This window comes from Trichophyton benhamiae (genome assembly GCF_000151125.1).
Source record: "Trichophyton benhamiae CBS 112371 chromosome Unknown contig01094.0, whole genome shotgun sequence".
NCBI classification, from domain to species: Eukaryota; Fungi; Ascomycota; class Eurotiomycetes; order Onygenales; family Arthrodermataceae; genus Trichophyton; species Trichophyton benhamiae.
In genome coordinates, this window is record NW_003315093.1 from 7,459 (window position 1) to 30,259 (window position 22,801).

At 48.3% G+C, this 22,801-nt stretch overlaps 10 protein-coding genes across 10 annotated transcripts; 3 read left to right on the forward strand and 7 right to left on the reverse strand.

The window, feature by feature from the left end:
* Positions 1–355: 355 nt before the first annotated feature.
* Positions 356–2,496, reverse strand: ARB_01561 (uncharacterized protein; the record flags this gene model as incomplete). The annotated part of the gene is made up of 6 exons (XM_003012007.1): positions 356–606; positions 802–1,416; positions 1,458–1,863; positions 1,921–2,069; positions 2,151–2,220; positions 2,368–2,496. 6 exons carry the CDS (start codon positions 2,494–2,496, stop codon positions 356–358), a joined length of 1,620 nt encoding a protein of 539 aa, XP_003012053.1.
* Positions 2,497–3,003: 507 nt separating this feature from the next.
* ARB_01562 (uncharacterized protein) lies at positions 3,004–3,598 on the forward strand (the record flags this gene model as incomplete). The annotated part of the gene is made up of 2 exons (XM_003012008.1): positions 3,004–3,266; positions 3,436–3,598. 2 exons carry the CDS (start codon positions 3,004–3,006, stop codon positions 3,596–3,598), a joined length of 426 nt encoding a protein of 141 aa, XP_003012054.1.
* Positions 3,599–4,270: 672 nt separating this feature from the next.
* On the reverse strand, positions 4,271–5,970 carry ARB_01563 (uncharacterized protein; the record flags this gene model as incomplete). Its single annotated transcript, XM_003012009.1, has 4 exons — positions 4,271–4,791; positions 4,863–5,225; positions 5,293–5,712; positions 5,883–5,970. 4 exons carry the CDS (start codon positions 5,968–5,970, stop codon positions 4,271–4,273), a joined length of 1,392 nt encoding a protein of 463 aa, XP_003012055.1.
* Positions 5,971–6,402: 432 nt separating this feature from the next.
* On the reverse strand, positions 6,403–7,538 carry ARB_01564 (KOW motif domain protein; the record flags this gene model as incomplete). The annotated part of the gene is made up of 2 exons (XM_003012010.1): positions 6,403–7,080; positions 7,122–7,538. The coding sequence occupies 2 exons, from the start codon at positions 7,536–7,538 to the stop codon at positions 6,403–6,405; spliced, it is 1,095 nt and encodes a 364-aa protein (XP_003012056.1).
* A 1,825-nt stretch (positions 7,539–9,363) lies between these two features.
* Positions 9,364–10,859, forward strand: ARB_01565 (uncharacterized protein; the record flags this gene model as incomplete). Its single annotated transcript, XM_003012011.1, has 6 exons — positions 9,364–9,408; positions 9,446–9,713; positions 9,756–9,933; positions 10,037–10,424; positions 10,483–10,644; positions 10,707–10,859. 6 exons carry the CDS (start codon positions 9,364–9,366, stop codon positions 10,857–10,859), a joined length of 1,194 nt encoding a protein of 397 aa, XP_003012057.1.
* A 1,850-nt stretch (positions 10,860–12,709) lies between these two features.
* Positions 12,710–13,567, reverse strand: ARB_01566 (uncharacterized protein; the record flags this gene model as incomplete). The annotated part of the gene is made up of 1 exon (XM_003012012.1): positions 12,710–13,567. The coding sequence occupies one exon, from the start codon at positions 13,565–13,567 to the stop codon at positions 12,710–12,712; it is 858 nt and encodes a 285-aa protein (XP_003012058.1).
* Positions 13,568–14,558: 991 nt separating this feature from the next.
* Positions 14,559–16,136, reverse strand: ARB_01567 (aldehyde dehydrogenase family protein; the record flags this gene model as incomplete). Its single annotated transcript, XM_003012013.1, has 3 exons — positions 14,559–15,153; positions 15,226–16,034; positions 16,101–16,136. 3 exons carry the CDS (start codon positions 16,134–16,136, stop codon positions 14,559–14,561), a joined length of 1,440 nt encoding a protein of 479 aa, XP_003012059.1.
* Positions 16,137–16,558: 422 nt separating this feature from the next.
* ARB_01568 (uncharacterized protein) lies at positions 16,559–19,270 on the reverse strand (the record flags this gene model as incomplete). The annotated part of the gene is made up of 5 exons (XM_003012014.1): positions 16,559–17,398; positions 17,458–17,507; positions 17,562–18,807; positions 18,866–18,959; positions 19,023–19,270. The coding sequence occupies 5 exons, from the start codon at positions 19,268–19,270 to the stop codon at positions 16,559–16,561; spliced, it is 2,478 nt and encodes an 825-aa protein (XP_003012060.1).
* A 1,082-nt stretch (positions 19,271–20,352) lies between these two features.
* ARB_01569 (methionyl-tRNA formyltransferase family protein, putative) lies at positions 20,353–20,886 on the forward strand (the record flags this gene model as incomplete). The annotated part of the gene is made up of 1 exon (XM_003012015.1): positions 20,353–20,886. The coding sequence occupies one exon, from the start codon at positions 20,353–20,355 to the stop codon at positions 20,884–20,886; it is 534 nt and encodes a 177-aa protein (XP_003012061.1).
* A 376-nt stretch (positions 20,887–21,262) lies between these two features.
* ARB_01570 (short chain dehydrogenase/reductase family protein) lies at positions 21,263–22,126 on the reverse strand (the record flags this gene model as incomplete). The annotated part of the gene is made up of 4 exons (XM_003012016.1): positions 21,263–21,478; positions 21,529–21,762; positions 21,827–21,913; positions 21,995–22,126. The coding sequence occupies 4 exons, from the start codon at positions 22,124–22,126 to the stop codon at positions 21,263–21,265; spliced, it is 669 nt and encodes a 222-aa protein (XP_003012062.1).
* Positions 22,127–22,801: the final 675 nt, after the last annotated feature.

The window sequence follows — 22,801 nt, forward strand, 5'->3', positions numbered from 1 at the left end:
TGGGTACCTGAATGACCGATGGAGATGGAAGCAGAGAGCAAAGAAAATATGAAGGAAACAAGCACTTTTTTAATCTTGCCGTTAGATTAAAAAGATTCTCAAATGTATGTCGTGACCCATGAAAAAAATATAACGATAGGAAAAAATGTCCTTTTTTTTTGGTGATCTTTCCCTCTGGGACTTTTTGATATCTTCGGCTGAGTTTAAAAATGGTCCGTTCTAAACCAGCTGTTTAACGGGAGAGAGTACATTTTTGTCTTGCTTTGATTTGTTCCTGTAAGATATCCGTGAAGTAAGGCCTGGGTATATGGGGGTATGGCAAAACGAGAGAGAAGGTCCTGTGGGTCTAAAGTGTTCAAAACGGCGGTTCAACAGGAGCAATGTGTATGTGAGAGAGAGAGAGACAGGCGGGACACGGAGGGACGGCATATAAAGTAGAAATAGTTGTCGAGTGGTAAAAGAGCGCAGGCGCCATGGCAGGAACAAGTAACGATCGGAAGGCGAGCATCGCAGCAGCAAAGGAATCATCTGTACCCGGTATAAAACGGATTTGGAGTGGAGAAGAGGGCCCGAGATACCAATGGTTAGTTGTAACGAGAACTTTCCCTGGACTGAGAATGGCAGAGAGAAGTAAAGACCAGGTCGTTCGTATCGGTCCAAAAAAAAGAGGTCAGAGAGGTTGAAGGAAATATAGAGGGGCTGAGTGGTGCATGAGAGAATGCATCCCCGCGATCAACCTTGACAAGCGCATCATCTTAGCTAACACGAAACGTTACGAGTCATTCTGGACTCGAAACCTACCACAACACAACGCCTTCATTATCTTCTGCATGAACGTAGGCTCTGGTTCTGGAGCCCTTCGCGGTTGTTGTGCCTGACTCGTCATGGCCTGGTTCCCTGGGGTGTTGACTCGATTTCCGGGAAGATGTACGTTAGAGTTTTGGAATTGAGCTTGTGTCGAAGCTGTAGGCGTCGTAGCCTCGAGTCCCCCCGCCACTCCGTTTTGACGTTTGACTTGCGGCACGCCTGAGGCGTTTGGCCGCTCTCGCGCTTTCCCAACTCCGGCTTTTGCAGGAGAAGGGGGCGGGGGCTGCGCGGCGTTTAAACGGTCAGCGGTGACACCAGGCCGATGGGATGCTCGGGGGGCTGCAGAACCATGGAGGTCACGGGCAGAGCTGTTAGGCAGAGCATTGGCGCCGTGCAGGTGGTGGTGAGATGAGTATGGCTTTGCCGCCTCCCAACCCTTGCCTCCATTAAGCTTCATCCAGTCGTACTCTCCATCCTCTACATCTCCCGTATTCTTGAGAGCCTGGGTGAAAAGGTCACGCAGATAATCGTAATCGGGTGTGTCTTCGAACCCGAGGTTTCGGACGTACGTGAGGTATTTGGTGAACTCCTCTGTCGACGTTTGGTTAGCTGGGGAGGGCTACTACTCCAGACGTAAATGGATAACGTACCAGGGAAGCCTTCGCAAAGATCCTTGATGACAGTGGTCTGTTTCTTCTCTCCGATCTTTTCGTACTTCTGCTTGTTAGTAGCAGCCTTGAGTCCCTGCCATGGTAGACCACCACGTAGGAAATACATGAACACATGGCCGAGGGCTTCGAGATCGTCACGACGCGACTGCTCTCTGCCCAAGTGGGTGTTGATACTCATGTACCGAGCAGTACCTGATAGGGATTTTCTCTCTCGGTAGGGGATGTGCTGTTTGGTCTTGGGATCTCGGTACTGTTTAGCCATGCCGAAGTCAACGACATGTATGACATTGCTGGCCTTTGAGTTCGGCCGGCCAATTAGAAAGTTGTCAGGTTTGATATCACGGTAGATGAGGTTTTTCTCATGTATAGTTTGTACTCGCGACAGCTGGAAGATGCAAGTTAGTTTGCGTTACGTTGAATACAGACATTGGTGACAACATACCATCTGCTTTGCAACCATGACGACTGTCTTTATGGAGAATCTGCGGTTACAGTGATCGAAGAGGTCTTCCAAACTGGGTCCAAGCAGGTCAATGACAAGGATGTTGTGTAGACCTTCCTGGCCAAAGTAGTAGACATTGGGGATACCGGCTACACACACCCACAAACAAGGCTGTCAGCAAGACTATATCGCATTTGCACATGACAACAAAAGCAGGGTCAACGACTTACGGCACCCAACGAGTATCTTGTATGTCCGGTACTCATCTCTAAGCTGTGGGGCATCACTCTTCCGGGGTTCCTATACAAGTGGCAAGAGTAAGAGATTTCCATTTCCGACAGTCAAGAGCCCGACATAGGGGGTCCAAAAACAAAGGAGTCTCTCTCTCTCTCTTTTTTAAAAAAGGAGAGGAGGGTAGTAGTAAGAGTAAGAAAGAGAACGACGTACAAACTTGATGGCGACCTGCTGGTTGTTGAGGAGGTTTGTGCCTTCGAAGATGACGCCAAAGGAGCCTTCACCGATCTTCTTCCCGACCCGGTAATGCACACCGACAACGTTTGACGAACTCGACGACATGGCAGGCAACGCAGTAAAACCGACGAGTCTATCTCTGTGTGTATTCTTTTTCTTTTCCTTCTTTAAAGAGCAGTCTACCGGGTATATGTGTCGCTATCTAGGAGCAGAACGAGGTGGGTGAGGTTCAAACAGGCCGGGTGTAGTTTATTAGGGGGCACAAAGGGCGTTCGTTCAAAGGGAGAAGAAACCGAGACAGCTCGGTGCAGAGCAACCACCCTCGAGAGCCAGGAACCGGCGACGGCAGCGACCGCAGGCTGGTGCCAGAGGGCAGAGACTGAGGGCTACGGCCTTGCAGTGCCCTGTTCTCTGTGCTGAGCGCTGAGGGAGCAGCCAGCAACGGACGAGGGGAGGTCGGTCAGGGAGCGAGACGCAGCCAAGCAGACAAAGAGCAAGGCCAGCGACGCAGCGAGAGAGGGAGAGGAGGAGGAGCGAGAGCAGGCGAGACGGGGGACCATCCACGACCGGCTTCAGCGTCAGCGTCAGCGTCACTCAGGTCGGGTGCTGAGCATGAGGGTTTTTGGGGGGAGTTGGCAGAGCGAGGAAGAGGAAGAGGAGGAAGAAGAAGAGACGCAGGCGAGCGACGGCGAGGAGCGACGGCGAGCCCAGCAAAGGCTTTCGTCGCTTTTGCTTTGCTCGTCTCGAGCCGGGGAGCAGCCCAGCGGCCGTATCGGTATTACCGCAGGACGGCTGGCAGCCTCCCCTGCGTGCGCGCGCGGCGGCCCTGGCAGTCCTCGGTATCGCGGTAACGCTGCTGTACCCTACGCCTCTTGGTAATCTATTCGCCTGCTTATTGGTCAGGCGGGTGACCAGGTCACGGGACCTGTCCAAACCGGAAACTGACCTTGGTCTCCTTTTTCTTCTTCTTCTTCTTCTTATTTTATTATTCGCTTTTGACACGCGACGAGGACAACGAGGACGAGGACGAGGACGCAGATGAAGCCGCAGAGGAGGACGGGAGAAGGAGAAGAAGAAGGAGAAGAAGAAGCCAAGAGGTCAGGACGATATTGTAGCTGCTGCTGCGGACGACGGTTGGCCGACGAGAAGGGCCAGCAGCAGTTCCTCCATCCTGGCCCTGATACAGCAGTGCATGCAGGGGCTGTGACGGGCTCTGCGCCAGAACGCCCCGAAACTTAAGCGCCAAGCGAAGTGTTTATTCATTTTTACGCAACGGGGTTGGCGCCTAAGTTATCATTCTGGATGGGTTGCTCCATGTCACTGGGGGTAGTAGGGGTTGGATTACGAGCCTGTGAGAGCCTAGGGCCAGTTTAGTCAAGTTCAGTGTCGATAGGAAGGGCTATTTTTATAGAGAAAATATGGTTATCTCAAGTTGCGGACTCTGATCTGTCCTTGAGCCGTGGTGCGTTATTTACTACGATCAAAATACAATATTGGAATGATAAACATCTCCAGTCGACAGAGGATAGCATTCTATAGACCGATGTTGCTGCATATTTATATTTACTATGCTAATGTGTCGTGTTCGAGGAAGACGTGCTCTGGCCTGTCGATCCGCCATTGACCCTTGTGGGCGTAACGGAACGAGTGTATGAGAAACGACCTCGTTGATAAACTGATAGATGATAAAATGGTTCAACACAAATGGTAATAATAATAAGAGAAAACGGGTGACCAAGTAGACAAGTAGATAATACACAGCGTCCAGTGTTCAGCTCCCTCATGTTCCAGCACGGGAATATCCAAAATGTCGAATAACGCCGGTATCAGACCAATTCCAAACGTCAACCTTCTCCCCCTTTTATGACGGATACCAAGATCACGCACCTTGTGCATTGTCGTCTCCCTCCTCCTCACTACTCGAACCACTGCCTTCACTCTCCCCTTCACTTCCGGGGTCGTAGTCATCCTCCTCTTCATCTTCTTCGTCTGCTTGTTGGTTCTCGAGTTCCCTCTGGGCCTTCTGCAGCTCGGACTCTTCTTCCTCTGCTTGCGGAACGCTCCCGTCATTCATTCCACTTCCATCGTCAGCCCCATCTCCGCCCCTTGGTGCATTAATATTAAGCCTCTTTGCACGGCGCTCCTCAGCTAGACTGGCATCCTGTAAGCCATGTTTCTTGATATATGCATCAATCCCCGGATAGTCCGCCTGGTCAATCATTGAGAACTCCAGCTCCTGCATTTCGTCTGGCTTCGCGGCCGAGCGTGTTGTTATGTTCAGGTTGAATGTCCGCTGAAGCACAGCTGTATATGAAATAGACTCCACATTTTCAAATGCAATAAACAAAACAGGCTTCTTGAAACCAAAGAAGATCCCGCTAGCCAGGAAGAAGAGGTACCCTGTTCAGATCAGACGAAACCAGTTAGAAATGTCAAACGATAGGGATAGCTGATACAATGGAATTGTATACCTTCTTTACTGCCTCGGAAGGCCTTGACGTGATATGCCTTCTCGGACTTTCGGTGAGCTTCGGGGGTGGCGCTCACGAACTCTTTCTCGTCAGGACATAATACTTTGACATGCTTCAATTTTCCGTCTAGGAAACTCTGGAAGTATGTCTGATATGTCTCCGCTAAGCTCGCACTCTCGGAAACTGGGGTTCCTGACCCCAAATATGCACTTCGAGGAGGTGCATCAGGCACCGTCCAAACTATAGGTTCAAACGTAATCACTCCATCCGGAGCATTGGTGATTCCATCCTTGTACTCTGGTATAATGCAGAAATTAAACTGGCGCTGAGCCTTTTCCGGGACTGGGAGGCAAAGGACATGTTCTACATCCCGAAAAGTAATGAGCATCGTTCTAGAGAAATTCCGGGGTTAAAGTGAGGCAGCTCTTACCGATTTTGCCAACAGGAACGCCGAATTCAACCTCACCAGAAGCCTGATTCCTAGCTCTAATATATTCATTCCCACCTCCCAGGTCCTGCGTAAACTCCAGTCTGAGCTTCTTTCTTTGAGGGATGGTAAAAGAGAGGTCTTGCACGTATAACTGCAAGTCGGCATCCCCTTGTATGCCAGCAATCAACGCAGAGTCTTCTCCTCCCATCGCCCCAGGCGCAGCAGACCCAGCGAATCCATTAGCCACTTTCCTTTTCTTAGCGGCAGGTCCTTCAACTGGCGTGATATGTTGTTGTTGCAGGCTCTCCGTAGCAGGTGCTATGCTGTAAGCGCTGTGAAGCTGGCTCTGGTGGGCTTCCCGTTCAGAGCAAATGAACCGTGCGATGTCTTCGAACAGACCGACGCATTGGGGATACTCAGCTGAATTTTGGAAGAGACAACACAGTCAGCCAGATATTCAAGCGCATGATATACTCTTTTATCATCTCACAATTTGATAGAGAAGAGATCTTTGTTCGTTTTTTCGCGTTTGCCAAAGCAGTTTTGGCCACTCCCCGCGCGTCGTGGAAATGAAAAAGCTCAACACTCACAGATAGCTTCGAGAATGCGTCCTTGCAGGGCGGGATTCGCCTTGAATGCCTTGTCTATAGCGGCTTCATTCACTGTGATGAACCCCATGTTGCTGGTAGATATCAAGGTAGCCCCTGGTGTTGTAGTGGCTGATTTCAAAGTTGAAGCAGGTTGGAAGCTTAAGAAGTTGGTTAAAGGTTTTCGCGGTCTACGCGCAGACAAACAACCCGTACATTAAGGGCTATTTTTAACAACCTTTGAAGTGAATGGTACTTACCATTATGCTACAAAAGGTACTGTGTATAGGGAGGGAATGACCATGTTATTGTAAATTACCAGAAGGCACTTTAAACCCTGTCGCATAGGAAGACTTTTGGCCAGCAGAAATGACAATAGAATGGAAGCGCTATTTCAAGAAATATCGTACACGTAAAAAGATTCTAATACAGCTTGATAAATATACAGTCCCAATGAGCCCCATATCCAAGCTTTGGAAAGACTGGCAACTTGCAGGGAGGATTATGCGATATTTGTCCTGCGTTATCCCTGATGCTGCTGCTGTTGTCGTTGCTGCAGCTTCCTTGCCATGAAACTCTCGATAAAATGGGTAGTCTCACCAGATAGCTTGAAGTTGCCATTCTCGTCCTTTTCCTGCTCCCTCTGCAGCCTCTTCTCCTCAGCCACCTTGGTCAAATACTCGGTTTGTGGAGTCACGAGCGTCCTCTGCTTCGACCACTGTTCGAATGCAGCTTCTTCCTCCTTTTTCGCAATGTATTCTGGATCATGTCGGGTACGGAACTTCGAGTATTTGTTTCTCAGCTCGTCTATAACTGTGCTGGGCATTGGGTAGGTCTGCAGCGATGGGAGGTACGACTTGTTTTCTACTTCGATCTGGAGTGTATCAACTGGATGATCTTGAAAGTCTGGCTCTTCCGTTTCGGGCCAGGGTATCTCAATGTCTAGTCCCGATATGTATCGTGTGTGTCGTGGAGTGGTTGAGCCGTACGGGCGGTCTAGGAAAGGGCCAGCTCCGTAGGCATGCTTGACAACAACATCCTTTACCGTGTTGGTAGCAGGGTCCTGGAGAGGGACAACAAGCCGGACATCATCAAATGAGTTTGGAACGGGATACGAGCGGTATGGACGCTTATCGCTGTCTCCTGCTAACGCAAATGCAGGGAATTCCACGTCGAACTGGGCAAAGTAGATAATTAGCAACTAGGTCAAAAGAAGGCCAGGCGTCCGCAGGACAGAATTACCAGATTTACTCCTTCAACAGTAACACTTTGCGATTCTTCATCCACCTGAAGAACCTTGCCAATCTTTCCCTTGTCCCTTCCTCTGACCATGCACACACGGTCACCAGGAGCAAAGGTCACATATTTAACCCTCTTTGCCTCGGGGACCTTGGGCATCCGTAGACGGTTGGTTGTAACTGTTCCGTAGAGCACATCGCGATCGCCAAAATTCCTTCGAGGAGCCAATGGTCCCTTCAACCAGTCCTCTCGACGATTCTTTCGCTCCTCAATTGCTTCATCCAGTAGACTCCGGTTATACGCAAATTTCTCCTTCAGGTCTCCCTGAAGCTTGTTGCGGCGGTCTTTTTCAAGGACTGCTTTTGCCTTGCGTTTAGCCTGGTTGCTCGCAAGAGCAGCTCGCCGTAGTACTTTCTCCATTGGTGTCTGGTGGCCGCAATGCGTCGTTCATCGACATAAAAACCATCGCAGCCAGAGTCCAGTTTTCTCCAAATGCTCACAATTTTTGACCTGATTAGATAAGCACGATATCTCTTGGCGCGAGCTTCTTCCCAAAGAAGCAATTGACGACGACCATTTGGATCTTGGGAAGACAACGTCCATATCAACGCTGGATGGATAATGGCCTAGATAGTCGTTGGGAAGGGACTAATGCGTGGCTGGGGATGTGATGTTTATGACATAGAGCCCAATTCGCTATACACCAGCCGATTTCTCATGTTGATGCACACGCAAATCCCTTGTCGCGTCCTCGCTCAGAAGCTAACTATGAAATCAGCGTAAGATTGGTTACTCCATGTAACTACGCTACACTCCGTCCTAGCTATGGAAAACTAATATCCAATCTCCTTGCAGACGGATGGGGGTTCTTGCTCTCCCGTCTTCTGGCAGGCCGCGTCAGTCAAGACGCTATTGAACGACAAAGAAGTCTGAGAATGATGATAATTTCACCTCTGTGGCTGTGTGGCGGTGCGCTGCTCGAATCCCTGCAATTGACATGAATAAAATTAAAATATAGTCGAGAGCCGAAGAGTGGACAGACCCCTTTCGATCGTTGAAAGTATGAAACCCGTCGCATTAGGAGAGGTGAATTGTTGCAATAGGAGACGGGGAAAAAGGAACGAAAGTCAGGCTCGGTCCAAGCCTCAACGTCCCAACAAGGATCCAATAAAATAATGGGCAACCTCAAACAGTGACTCTGAAAGAATAGTGAATGATTGGCTCCGGCTGTTCAGATAAGGGGTAGAGTGTGGAGGTTTCTCACCACAAGCCACAATTGCCCGAGGCACCGCCACCAACCGGGTTGTCAATTATCCTTTTAGTGTGGCTGCTTAGCTGGCATTGCCCTGGCTGACAGGAGAAGAAGTGAGATTTTGACAGGTTGGGATGGGACTCCTGCGTCGTGAGTGGTGGTAAGCTTCCTGGAGAAAATGGAGCTAACGAAATGAGCTAACTAGAAACTCACTTACATACTTGAGCTAGAGAGTGAACCTCGCTAGGCTGGGCGGGTTACTCCGGCTTTCTTGTCCTCTTTACACATGTGACTCTTGCGAATGTTTTCTCGATCGCTTGTCTCAAATGGTTTACAGCCTCAACTGGAGTGTTCTCTCACCTACCTCCACCCCCCTAAAAGGGAAAAAAAAAGGTCCCGGCGCAGCTTTTACTTTCCAACCAGGTCGCAGCAAGGCAGTCCTTCCTCCCGCAGCTGTCTCACGGCAGCCAACTGGTTGGAGGGCGCCTATCCCTGTGAGATGCGAGGCCAACAAGTGATTGAGGCTAGCCGATGGATGGCGTGACCCTCAGCTCTTATCTCATACAGCTGGCACGGAGGTGTGTGTTGTGATATCGGCGACATCTGGCTATTGCTATAGTATCGCTCTTAATCTTACCAGAAAATATCCCGCCCTAGCCACGGCTACGACGTAAGTAAGTATGCTGCGGTTAGCGACGACCACTGCTGCTCCGTCGACAGGCAAGCACGCAGCAAGCGGCAAAGCAGTGCAGAGTGAATATAAAATTAATATACTTGAATACATGCCAAAGTCACGTATTACATAAGCAGCTCAAGGTAAGGCTGAGGCGGCCTGCAGCCACGCACGACGACGTAATCGAGCCCGCGTTATCTCCACGCACCAGCCTGCGCTACTGAACGCGCGCGGGTGGACGTAGGCCGCGCGGTGCGTGTGCGCAAGGCCTGACTAAGCTGGCCAATAGCGCTGGGGCCCCACTTAAAATCGCCCAAAGGATGCAAAATAGCCCAAAGCGGGCTAGAGCCAAAAACCAGCGACAAGTGTGCACGCTCAACCTCCCGTTAAAACAACCTCCAGTTCTTCATTCTTCTCCTTCGAACCATCACCTCCATCTCAGACAGCGACAGCCCATCCCAGATCAGCCCCAGCACGCAGCAGAAAGCAGCTCCAGTAAGGCTCTCCTCACAGACCTCTCCCTCTCGCAGCTCGTTTTCCGTCCTCTTGCTGCTCGCCTCGATCCCTTTTTCCGCCTTGCTCTCCCTGCTCTCTCCCCTTGTTGCCAGCTCTTCCAGTCACTGCTCCTTGACCCGAAAACATATAAAAAAAGACGAAGAAGAAGATAACTGTATGTAACTTCCTGTACACTACATTTCTTCCCCTCCTCCAGCATCCCTCTTTGCCACCAGCCTCCGGTTCTGTCCCCTCGTCGTGTCGTGGACCCCGTCGAGTTTCCTTGGCCGTATCCCTTGCCCTGTCTGCCTGTTATCATTTTTCAGCTTGCTCCAGAAAACTGATAAGAAGAACCCATCTTGGGTTGTTGTCTCTACAGATGGCCGAGATTCGTCGTAAGCTTGTCATCGTTGGCGATGGTGCCTGCGGAAAGACTTGTTTGTTGATGTGAGTAAACACCGTTGTCTTGCTCTCACTGTCCCTCCCTTGTTTATGCAGCGTGTTTGCTCGCCATATACCTTGGAACATACATGCTAATCTGTGTTCTGCAGCGTTTTCTCGAAGGGCACTTTCCCAGAGGTTAGTTTCTGCTCAATATCTGCTACCGCCGATCCATCGACCGAGCGTTTCGGACTGTGATTACAACATATCCAATATCTTGACTAACCTTGCTTCTCTCCATCAAAAGGTCTACGTCCCAACTGTCTTCGAGAACTATGTTGCCGATGTCGAGGTTGATGGAAAGCATGTTGAGCTCGCCCTATGGGATACTGCTGGCCAGGAAGATTATGACCGTCTTCGCCCACTTTCATACCCAGACTCCCACGTCATTCTGATCTGCTTTGCCATCGATTCCCCAGACTCCCTTGACAACGTCCAAGAGAAGGTAAGAAAGCTGCAGCTAGCTGATAAAACAACAGAGCAAAACAGTTCGTATCAGATAGCTAACGGTGTTGAAAAAATACAAACAGTGGATCTCTGAGGTCCTTCACTTCTGCTCCGGCCACCCTATCATTCTCGTTGGATGCAAGAAGGATCTTCGACATGACCAACGAACCATAGAGGAACTGCACAAGACCTCCCAGAAGCCTGTAACCCCTGAGCAGGTATGTGATAGTTTCTCTCCCCCTATTCGTCACTTTCAACATTTATCTAACAAATGTCATAGGGTGAGGAGGTCCGCAAGAAGATTGGCGCATACAAGTACCTGGAGTGCTCTGCCCGAACAAACGAGGGTGTCCGCGAAGTTTTCGAGTCAGCCACCCGTGCTGCCCTGCTATCCAAAGAGAAGACCAAGAAGTCCAAGTGTAGGCTTTTGTAAGGAGTTGTCCATCTACCCGGTTGATTCTCTTCAAAGCGTGCAGTTTTTTCACCTCCATCAGTCGCCCAGGCGGACAGGACTTTTGACAAACGAGATCAAGAATGCGTGAACGCAATGTGTCCCTGACTATTGACCCTCTACCTTGTTGATGTGGGTTGAGGGTGGTCTGTACCCTACAAGCAATATGTGTCTCATGGCGATTTCTGTCTGGTTATACGGGATTTGCCCCCACCTTGTTGTTCTCACCCATCTGAGGATCCGGAAAGCAGCATGTCAAGGGAGAGAGCGTAGTCTTTGTTTTGCCAGGCACAACATTCGGCGATCATGCAGCTTTGCTCTCTCATACACCACGAGTACAGTTCCGTCTCTCTTTCCTTGAAATCCTCTTACTATTTTCCTATCTCATTTTCCCCTTTATTCTCCTTGCCTTTTCTTTTCTTTTTTTTTTTCCCTCTTTCCTCTTTTGTTGTCTTTAATTATGTTTTCTTTTAATTTGTGAGCCTGGAACCAGCAAGCTGCCATCTATCAAACCACCCCCAGCTTTTCTCCTCTACCTTGGACGGAGTATTAAAGAGGACAGCGATAAACGAGGACTTATGTGTCTTTTTATACCTAGTTGCCTATATCCCCTCATGTTGCTTGCTAGTTCACACTCAATTCTGCCCCTTCTGGAGCGAAAGAAAATGGAAAAACCACCCAGAATCGACCCTTTATACCTACCAACACACAAATTACTTGAAGAAACACTATGGAGATACCGCGACCATGTGCCCAACCATATCTCAATATCTTGTTTCTCACTCCTCCTTCTCGTTACTCCCTGTCGTCATACTTCGTTCCCCCTCAAGTCCTTCTATCCCGCAGTAACAAAACACCTGGTTCGATATTAACAGCTTGTTTCTGGACACTGGTTCACAAATCAGCATATATTCTCTGCTTGAACCTGATAAATCGCATTCTTACTTGCTGTCAAGACTTATGTCAGACCCTTGCCCTCTCCTTTCTTTCGTCTACTTCGTATCCAGGCATTTCCCCCATTCGTTTATCGTCATGGCGTAATACTCTAGTCAATCATATAATCAAACACCCGTTGGCTTGTATGCTGCTACCTCTGGGTCCTCCGTATGGCCCGTTCCTCTGCCATACCGGTATGTTGTTATAGCTACCGACATGTCATAAGTTAAGCTTAAAGCACAAGCACCTGAAAAGGCTATTTTTGGCTTTTAATATCAACGACCTATGCGTTCTGAAGGATTGCATAACATCACAATCCTGTTCATCCTTGCCACTGACGCTGGTGTGGAATTCCAGCCAACTCTCTCTGCTAATGTCGCTTGAGGACGTATAGTATGGTCGCTAAGATCGGCTGGTTGCATGGGTGTTGGAGAGCCGCTGATGGACAGGAGGACCTGGTTGGAGATCAAGTATGCCTGGGCAGCACTCGTCTACAGATATATCCCAAGTTGAAGAAGAGGCCAAAGGCTATTTAGTCTCGAGTTCAGCCGAACAGATCATTCCATATCATGGGGAGGTTTGGCAGAGTGAGCTTTAGTGCATGATGTGATTATCAACTCACTGCAACCGTTGACAAAGAGACGAAGGGCATGGAGAATGCAAGCCAAACATTAAACACAGTAATGTGAGAATAAGTTCCCAAAAATAATAGCATATTTACATTCGTTAATTGACATATTAGTTTTATATGTTCGTTTGAGGTGAGATAACTCCAGCTCGAGTCAATTGAACATTGATCCATATAGTCTCCTGCATTTCCCTCGTCAAAAGTTGTCAAAAGCAGTCAACCCGTGCTTCTAGCAGTCACATATTCCACAACTTTCTCAAGCACGAGATTATGCTGCAATCTCTTGCCGTCCGTTGTCTGGCAACTCAGTCGCCCTAGGCCGTTGAGGCATGGACAGCATCTGCCGTTTGGTGAACATCCCACTATCCGCCAGTTCCGATCTTGGCGATAGGGGTGATGATGCTGTGGACATAGTTTGAGATTCTGCCATCGATGGTTGAGTCGGAGAATGCATTTCATGAGCAGAAGGTGAACCTGATCCCCCAGACTGGCCTTTGGGCTCCTCTACCGATACCTTAACAATGGGATTTCGTTGTCCAAGTCTATATGATATGAAGCAGAGGAAGGCTACAAATGCAATGAGGCCGATTACTCCAACCACGATTCCTGCGATGGCCCCGCCTGAAAGCTTTCCTGAACCGGCTGGTGGTGGTATTGGGGTGTTCGTTGAGGTTGATGGTGAGGTTGGAATGGATGTCATGGGCGAGGTACTCTCAGGGGAAGACGTATTGCTGGTACTAGCAGAGGATTCGGTGGGGGTTGGTTCAGCTGATGAAGGTGTTGACGATATCTCCTCGCCGTTCATGTTGACGAGATATGATAAAGACACATTTTGTCCCTGGTATCGAGGTCCCCATGGAGGACAGGACCATCCGTTACGATCTCCGCAATGGTCATCTGAGAACAGAGAGATGCAATGCATGCTCCCCTCCGAATCCCATCGATACTGTTTTCCCTTCGGGAGGTTCATCTTGGTACATTTTCGGTCGTTGGTTCCATTGTCTATATGGGTGTCACCACGGTCATCAGTCCACCACCAAGTCCAGCCATGTGTGAGGCTTGGTAGGAAGGCGATGATAATGAAGGCCAGCCGGATTGATGGCCACTGTTTCGTTTGGGAGGGCATTCTGTCTGCGACGACGGGGTGGGTCGAGCGTGCCGCAACTTTCACTCCATCGTAAGCCTTTTGTTTGATATATCCAAACAACTGAGCGTTGAAATGCGCACACGATTCTAGATAAGATATTCGAAGCCCTTTCAGCGGTGAATGTTTCCTTCAAAGGTGGTGTACCACGTCAGATGAGATGATATAAAAATTCTCGTATAGACAGCAAATTGCCGGGAGAGGGCCCTGTTAAAGGGGCTACGACCATGCCGTGCAGCGACTTCCTCGACCCGAGAATTCACCCATGCCGTCTTTCCTCCATCCCATGGGCAGGGAATATGGTGGAGTCGTATCCTCCTGATCTGGATATTTTGCAGCTGCTCACACCCTGAGTGGTTAGCGGGCCTCGTATAACGCCTAGCTGGTGGAGATAGCTTTCTTCAGCTCATTCCACCCTGGCAACTATGAGGCTCTAGATTTGAACATCCCGTCGCATAACACACAGATATCCAGTGAAAATTCACCTCTGGAACCTCGTTTCTCTGGTATTTGGTGAGAGAATATCATGTTTGTTTATTTATCAAGACTGGACGGGAAACTCCCGTTTATTTCGGTGGTTGTAACTAACCAAGGAACAGGACAAAGTCTAACCGTGAGTGATCGACATTAAAAGCATGTGGCAGCCTTGCTCAGACATTCAGGTACAGGCGGTTAACTACATATAGAAGCTATATGTAGAAGACGGTTAGACTCCAAACCACAGGGGTTGACTTGTCGGGACGTTATGTCGACCTCTCCCCAACCGAACCCGGTTCCATGAATATAATGAATATTTTGACATAACTCTAGGAGATATCTGGATCGGAGATGCTATTATACCCCTGAAGGAAGCCATTATCATTCTTGTTGGTTGTGAGGATGGATATCCTAACTGAAAGACTATGAACCGAGAGAAACGATGTACTATAATACACATCCCGGACTATGCTTTCAAATCTGGACTGAGATACCATTAACTCTTGCTCAGCCAAAGAGCTTGGTGGTTACAATATTGCTTCAGTCCTTCCACGCCAAATTCAGTTCCGATACCGCTGCATTTATGTCCCCCAAAGGGGATATGAGGCAAAGCATTGAAATGGCAATTAATCCAGGCAACGCCAGAATCAAACTGCCTGAGGATTCTCTCGGCGCGGACAAGGTCTTTGCTCCATACGGATGCCCCAAGACCCATGTTAGAGTCATTCGCACGAGCAATAACCTCATCTTCATCAGACCATTTGAGGAGAGGAAGGACTGGGCCAAAGGGTTCCTCGGTCACTGCGCGGGAAGTATCTGGCGGGTTGTCGATGATGGTAGGCTTGATGTAGTATCCTTCTGACTCCTCGACTTCCCCTCCAAGAATAGGCCTTACACCTTCCGCTTTGATAGCCTCGATGAGTGATTTGACGCTCTCATACTGCATACTGTTTTGGATCGGACCGATAAACGAATCTGGATTGTGACCTTCACCCACTTTTAGGGCTGCAGTATATTTGACCAAGGCATCACGGAACTGATCATATATCTTCTCGTGAACATATAGCCGTTTTATCATCATGCAGATCTGGCTGGAGCAGTAGAAGCAGGCCGTGGCAATCTACAAGACTCGTCAGTATGCGAACTGCAATAAACTATCATACTTTTGAAAAAGGAGTCGAATCTCTCCAACCTTTGGAATAACCTCCTCGAGATCTACATCTTCGCACACAACAGCCGCATCGTTTCCACCTAGTTCAAGCGTCACTCTTTTCAGCGACTTTGCACAGCTTTCCATAACTTTCTTTCCCGTCGCAATTGAGCCGGTGAAGCTTATCTTGTCAATCCCCGAGTGGGCGGTCATCATCGGACCCAGATCATCTCCACCACTAAGAACCTGCAAAACGCCAGGAGGAAAGTACTGCATGCCGAGCTCGCCTAATTTTAGGCCACAATAGGGAGTAAAAGGAGACGGCTTCAGAATAATAGCGTTCCCGGTATAGATAGCGGCTGCTATCTTCCCACAGGCAAGGAGAATGGGGTAGTTCCATGGAACGATACCACAAGCAACACCTAATGGGGTATATCGGCTAATAATCTTATGCTTGTCTGTGTCCTCGAGGACCTCTTCATTCATACTTAGTGAGGAAATGCCCCTGAGGAATGCCACTGCAGCCCCTGCCTCGGCCTGAGCCTGCTCTAACGGCTTGCCTTGCTCTGTCACTAGGAGGTCGGCGAATTCGTCCTTGTAGTGATCGAGACCATCTGCATAGCAATGAAGAGCTGCCCTACGCTCTTCGAAGGTGGTTTTTGACCATTTGCTGAACGCAGTCCTTGCAGCCGAGACTGCAAGATCAAGATCGGCCTGGGTACACACAGGAACTTCGGCTAAGGGTTTCTTGTTGGCTGGATTGACGCCGTGACGAGTTACAGCAGTAGTAGTACGTTTGCCGTCGATCGTGTTATAAAATTCCTATCATATTCTATTAGCAAGAGGACACTAGATAGTTAACTAATATCCCGCCAAATATCTGCTTACTTTGAAGTCCATTCTTGGATACTCTGCTGAACCCATGTTTGCTGGTGTAAAGTGTTCTGATATAACCCACTAACTAACACTATTGTATTTTGTTCTTGCAGGATGAAATCTCAAAGATCCTTTGACACGGGGATGCCCGGGAGCAACTTACTATTTATTTATCAGCAGCGGGGGAACTTGGAAGGATGGCTGTGGAGTTGAACCGCAGATACATGGGACAGCCCTCGTTATCTCTCGGGAACTTTGGCTTGGTAACTAATGCAGCCTGGGACGTAGTACAGCATAAATGACAACGACCTCGACAAGGGGGACTCGCTCGGAAGATCCGCTCTTGAAGGCAACGATTTACACGTTAAACACCATATATTTGTTGGGTTCATTGATTTCCTTGACTAACTAGTCTCAACTAGGTTGAAAAGTTTGACGCTTACCAATGTACGACTAACAACGGCCGACATCTACCTGTTTAGGTTGATTAATGCATCAATATACTTCTTTGCATCAAGCCCAACTCCTTCGACGAGTCCTCCGGGCGTCCCGGACCACCCTTCCAGTTCTCTTCCGAACCGACCTCCAATACTTCGAAAGAATCCCGGCCCGCTTTGGCTTCGGATGTGTCCTCTGCCCGACTGTTTGAAATCACTTGCTTTTCTCACAAGGAACGCTACATTAGCAGTGGACTCGCAACGCCCTTCTCTTGACATGTGGCTTTCGAGATGTTTCGAGGAGATTCCAGCTGTAGCTTGCGATTGTGCATCGCTCGAGCCGCTCTTCTCGCTGTTGCTGGAGGTCGCATGCGGGCTGCGGAGGTCCGGTGGTGTAGGTAAACGCATCCAAAGGACCCACCAACCACGGTTCGTTTTACATATTCTTTCCAGCTCGGATGATTGGGGCTTGGTCTCCAAGTAGGTATTGATTATCTGGGCGTACACATTGAGGGCATCTGCACGACTCCAAGGAGGTAAGTGACTGATATCCCTCGGGTTGTTATACGCTCTAATCTGGTCTGATGGTATTTCCGGTTCTGGGATGTTTGGTAGTGAGGTTCGGATGGTCCGATGGAACGGCTCATAGATGATATCGTAAAGGGTTTCTTCGGAGGAAGATTTACCTTGACCCCTGGCGAACTGGTGGAGGTCGTAGCGGGAGAGCCTCTCTACTATTTTTGAAGGCGACGTAGAAGAAAGCAGGGGTTTCTGTAGTGGCCCGATTTGATGGTGGATAGTTCGATAGAAGCTAGCGGATGAAAGGGCCTTTGTGCCACACTCAAACAAAAAGGTGAACATGAATGGTTGGTACTAATAATATCGTCAGCATACACACATTTTTCCCTTTCTGGAGGCAGTTCCGATTATACCAGGTATATGACGACTTGCAGTGACTTGGAAACAAGTGTAGGGGAGGAGTCTATGCAAACTGTTAGTCATCACATATTTCTTGTGTAATGGAAACGCTTCATACCTTCATGGAGTGACGAAGATTGCACCATCACCTCTAGCTTTCGTACAATAATCTTACTGGATGTAAGCTGTTTAGTAGATTCAACTATCGAATTTTCCTCCTCTATATTTTCACTGTCACTTTCTTCATTTTCAAGGTCATCACGGAGGCCTATTAGGAATCTACCAGTGGATTCCACCGCCCGGCCGGATTGTTTTTGATGTGGATTAGATGACAGATTTTTTGGTGTACTTCGTGGCTGGTCGGAATTAGTACCAGTGTTCAAGGATGGGCTATCTGAAGTGGCCCCCCATGCGGATCCATATCCTAAGGTAATGATATTGAGAATGTTTTCCGTCCCAAAGGTGGACGAATCTGCAGCTTTGTCGCTTGGTGCTTTCGGGGACTTAAAACCAGTTTCTGAGCCCTTGGGTTTCGCCGAAGTGACAACTAAGGGAGGAGGGATCCGTGGAGAAAATTCGGTAGGCTGGATCGATGGCTCATGATGTGGTTTCACTGGAACTGGGCTGGTATTTGCTTCCAACTGGGAGTTCTTGGGTTGCTTTTCTTTGCGTTTTTGCTTTCTCTTCCGCCGGCGAGTCGATTTAGGATCACCACGTACTCCATAAGCGTCTTCACCATATCTATACACCCATTCCATCCACTGAGAAACGTGTGTTAAAGATTCCCGTGACAATGCCCCGATCCCAGAAAATATGACACCGTCTTGCGGACCAGGCAACATCATACGGCCAGTCCACTCTTGTTTATAAGGCTTTGTAGGCTCCTCTTTGGAAGGTGTCTCCTCTCTTAAGGGATTCTCGGCATCACCAAACCTTGAGACTACCATATCAACCAAACCTTCTGTCCTCGAGATGAACCCTTCTAGAACCTCTCGTTCACCGCTCCCCCATTCCTCTTCACCAACTCCTATTCCAAGCTCTCCGCCTCCAGCTAGCTTGGTGGCAGAAAAGAGATCTATTGCTGGGTTGCCATTGAGCAAAACATCCCAACTCCACACAAACCGTGTCCAATATCGGTCAAGATAGATGCAGAAGGTTTTCCTTGATATGGTTTTGTAAAGACTTGCCAAAGAACTGCCATGATGTAGCAAAAATATGGAATACGCCTTTGAGAGTTGTTGGCTAAGGAGATATGGAGATGATAGTTCTCTCGAAGAGTATTCAACCTGGATATCATTTGAGGTCTCTTCTCTGGAACTTGTCGACCCTTTTTGGACATGTATTATTTTTGTCAAGTCAATACTCTATTGGATGCATTAGGACTATTGACTAGATCGAGGTTGATTTTAAAGATATTCTTACCGCTAGAATCCACCAACCGGGCTCCAACTCTTTCAAAACAATTCGAGAGTTTTCGGTCTCTATTGAGTCGACGGGCTCTCCGCTTGAGAAGTTTCTGCATATTATTTGGTTAGCGAGCCTGGACTGCCTTTAATTCTCATGATCTCTCGTTACGCACTTGGCGAAGCTCACCATGCCTTGCGCAAGCCCTACATGGCGTAGTCTTTTATTCTCTTCCTTAGAGGAGTCTGTGCTCGCCGTATCCCTTTCCGGCACATCTCCTGGTAGCTTTGTTTGATTCGGAGTTGAGTAGTAGAACACAATCTGGTCCTGAAGGGTCTCATCCGTGGTCCCGAGCGACGGGTTGTATATGGTCAGGAACGAGAGCTGCGCTGGTATTATAGATGGTGGTTCAAGCGGAGGCATTTCACATGGTGGTATCACTCTGTCCCTGGTCTACCTGCCCTCGTTGCACTCGAAATGAGAAGCCTCTCTCTGATATTTGCAGCTTGCTCGTCTTTCCATCAACTGCTCTGATGTCATTTAAACACTATCACGTGATATCTTCGCTACCTAGGTGCCCAGCGCCGAGCTAACTAACTACTATTATTAGCTATCAAGCTTCAACGACGAAGTGTTGGCCCATCATTCATTCATTCATTCTCAGGCACCGTCATTGGGGAGATGCTATACTCCGTGAGGCCAAGGGGCCTCGTTCTACGCACATTAAGGTTCAATTACTTCTTTTCATGCCGGCATTACTCCTCGGCGAAGGCCTGCGATCCTCTTCGGATACTTTTCTGCGGCTCCGATGAGTTTAGTATAGCATCTTTGAAAGCGCTCTACAATGAACGCGCAGAAAGTCCAGACACAATTGCATCTATTGATGTAGTATGTCGACCCGGCAAGCCTGTTGGCCGTGCTATGAAAACAATTCGCGAGGGTATGTTACTATGTTTACAGAAATGATATAAATACTAATATTGAGTCGTGGTACCTCCTAGTGCCTATCAAAGCCGCCGCAAACGAACTTTCCCTCCCAATACACGAGTTAGATACATTTACCAAATGGGAGGTATGATCATATGAACTCTTCTATGGCTGTTCTACTCTAATCTGCGACCGCAGCCGCCAAAACCACAGGGTGAACCTATCAATCTAATAATAGCCGTCTCGTTTGGACTCTTTATCCCTTCTAGAATACTGAAAGGAGCGAAATATGGAGGACTCAATGTTCATCCTTCACTCTTACCAGAGTAAGCGCATCTCCATATCTCTGTACGCTCCTAGCTAATCAATGTATTAGTTTTAGAGGAGCCGCTCCTCTTCACCACACCTTACTGGCGGGGGACAAAACCACTGGGGTCACTTTGCAGACACTTGACTCCGCTAAATTTGATCATGGTTTAATCCTAGATCAGACACCTGCGCCGGGATTCCCAATACCTGACCCTGACTCTTGCGATCTCCCCCGGCTGCTTAAGTTAGCGTCAACCAGGGGAGCAGAAATGCTTATAAACGGAATTAGGAACCATCTATTTGTTCCTCCGTTAAACCCAATAATCAAGCAAACGACTTCGGATGAAAGAGAACTAAGGCCTGCTAATAAGATTAAACCTGAGAACCGCCATGTTGCTTGGAACTCCTGGAATTGGGATGCAATTCGGCGTCACCAGATTGTGCTGGGTGCTCTATGGAGTACCGCCGCGACATCGCCTACAATCCCGGGAGAAGAACATCTAGTGCAGCGGAAAAGGATCATTTTCGGGAACATGAAGCTAGCTGATAGTACACAGCGAACTGATGGCATACCTTTCACTAAACCTGGGGTTCCGTTTACCTTCAAAGATCCGGCAAATAAGAGAGATGAAGGGCGGCTATTTGTGTTTACAAGTGATGGGAAACTTCTTGAAATAGAAGAAATGAAAGTTGAAGGTGACAGGATGGCTCCTGCATACCGAGCTGCATTAAAGGCTAAACTGGTTGACCCGGTAGCAGCAAGGACTTCAATGCACAGCGATTTCCACGGTCCGCTTCTATAAAACGTGTTGCTGGATCAAGCATTTTCCACGCTTGGCATCCATCTAGCCGCATCCATCAGATTTTATCTTATATGGAACCCAGAATCTATATCCAAGATTATTAGCCTTTTCCCTTAAGGCTGGAAATACTTCTAGAAACTTACCAAGTTGGATTTCTTGTCCGGTCATGGAATAGTTCTTAGCAATGGAGACGAAAACATCCGCGCAATCCTCAATATCGGGCTAAAAGATTGGCTATTTAGCTCCAGTATCTTGCGAGGGAGGTTATGACCTTACCACTCTCTTCAAGGCCGCCTTCTCGGCATAGCCCTTCTGTACTTCAGGAGGGAATCTTTGCCCCTGCTCAGATCCGTCAGCGCTCTGTGATCTAAGCAGATCAAGTGTTTGAACTGACCCATTCCGTGAGCAGTAGGCCTGGAAGCACTGCGTTTGTACGGATTTTCGAACTCTGGGACGAAGCCAGACCCTTCATTAGATGGATACCTGCATACTTGTTAGTAAACACGGCATAATGTATAGAAACGGTCCATATATACATACTTGCGGCCTTACTAACAGAGTAAGCCATACTACTGCCACCAGGGGTGGCTCCCTAGTTATGAGTTAGTCATGTTTATGGATGACTGGGCCGACCCTACTTACGGCAACGGAGGACGTGATAATAAATGCCCCTCCTTCTGGATTAGCGTTGAAGGTTGGCTCTGCTTCGCGGAAGAGATGCAAGTTTGCTTTCACGTTGGTGTTCCAGCACTGGTTTTTCACATATATCAGCAACCTATGTATTTCGATCTCTTCACGCATCCGGATACATACCTTGTCCCATTCATCATCCGTTAGGGCGTTCAAGTCTCCAAACCGAGAAATTTTAGTCCATCCCTAAGGACTTGGATATCAGAAAAGCGAATTCTATTACAATGGGGATAACAATTCGTTGTCTCACAGCATTAGAGATGATAACATCGATTCCTCCCAGGAGCTCAATGGTTTTCTTAACTAAATTCTCACAATCCGCCCGGAGGGCCACATCCTGCGTATTAATCGATTAATGGCTGCTCTGCCTAGTGGAATATATGCATAAACTGGTATACTATAATCATCTTTTACTTACTCCTTGAATGGGGATGGCTTTAACCTTGTGGTCCGCCTCTATCTTTGCAGCAAGCTCCTTTGCTTGTGCCTCACTTGAATAGTAGTTGATAGCCACGTTTGAGCCCTCGGCAGCAAACTTCTCTGCAACCATGGCTCCCAGGCCGCTGCAGCAGCGAGGTTAACTCTGTGTTATGTATGTACGTGGGGTCGGGAAGGAGAGAAAGCGTTGCTCACCGAGAGCCACCAGTGACCAGCACATTACGCCCCTTAAGACTGTACGGCATGTTGATGGATTGCACCGTGTAAGGACTCAGTTACCGGACTATTGAAACTTTTAATGTATATATATGTATGTATGTATGTATGTATGAGTCAATGAGATAGATGGGCCATAGAGGGGTGGACGGACAGCCTGGGTTTCGATATTGACTATCAGCCGAGGCCCTGGGTGGCCCTTTGTTCGAATACGAGCTACAGAGTACATAACAACAAGGGATGACTTCAGCTCGAGGGACATGTATGGACAGCATGGAAGTTGCATGGGTGCCTGACGTGACTTGATGTGTCAGAGTACATGATAATTTGGAATTGTATATATAGCGCAGAACTCAGCAGCACAAAGCCTGCCTAACAAGACGGTGAAATACAAGGGACAGGAACTCAATTGAGGACGATAGGAAACGTCTTTCATTTCGTTAAGTGCTGATTTTGTCCACTTTCCTCATTTCAACAGGAAGGTAAAAAAAAATAATCAGGCTTGGATCGAAAAAAAGGTCTTGTATTTTAGAGAAATCCTCCATAACTTCATAACCTAGCATGATGCTCC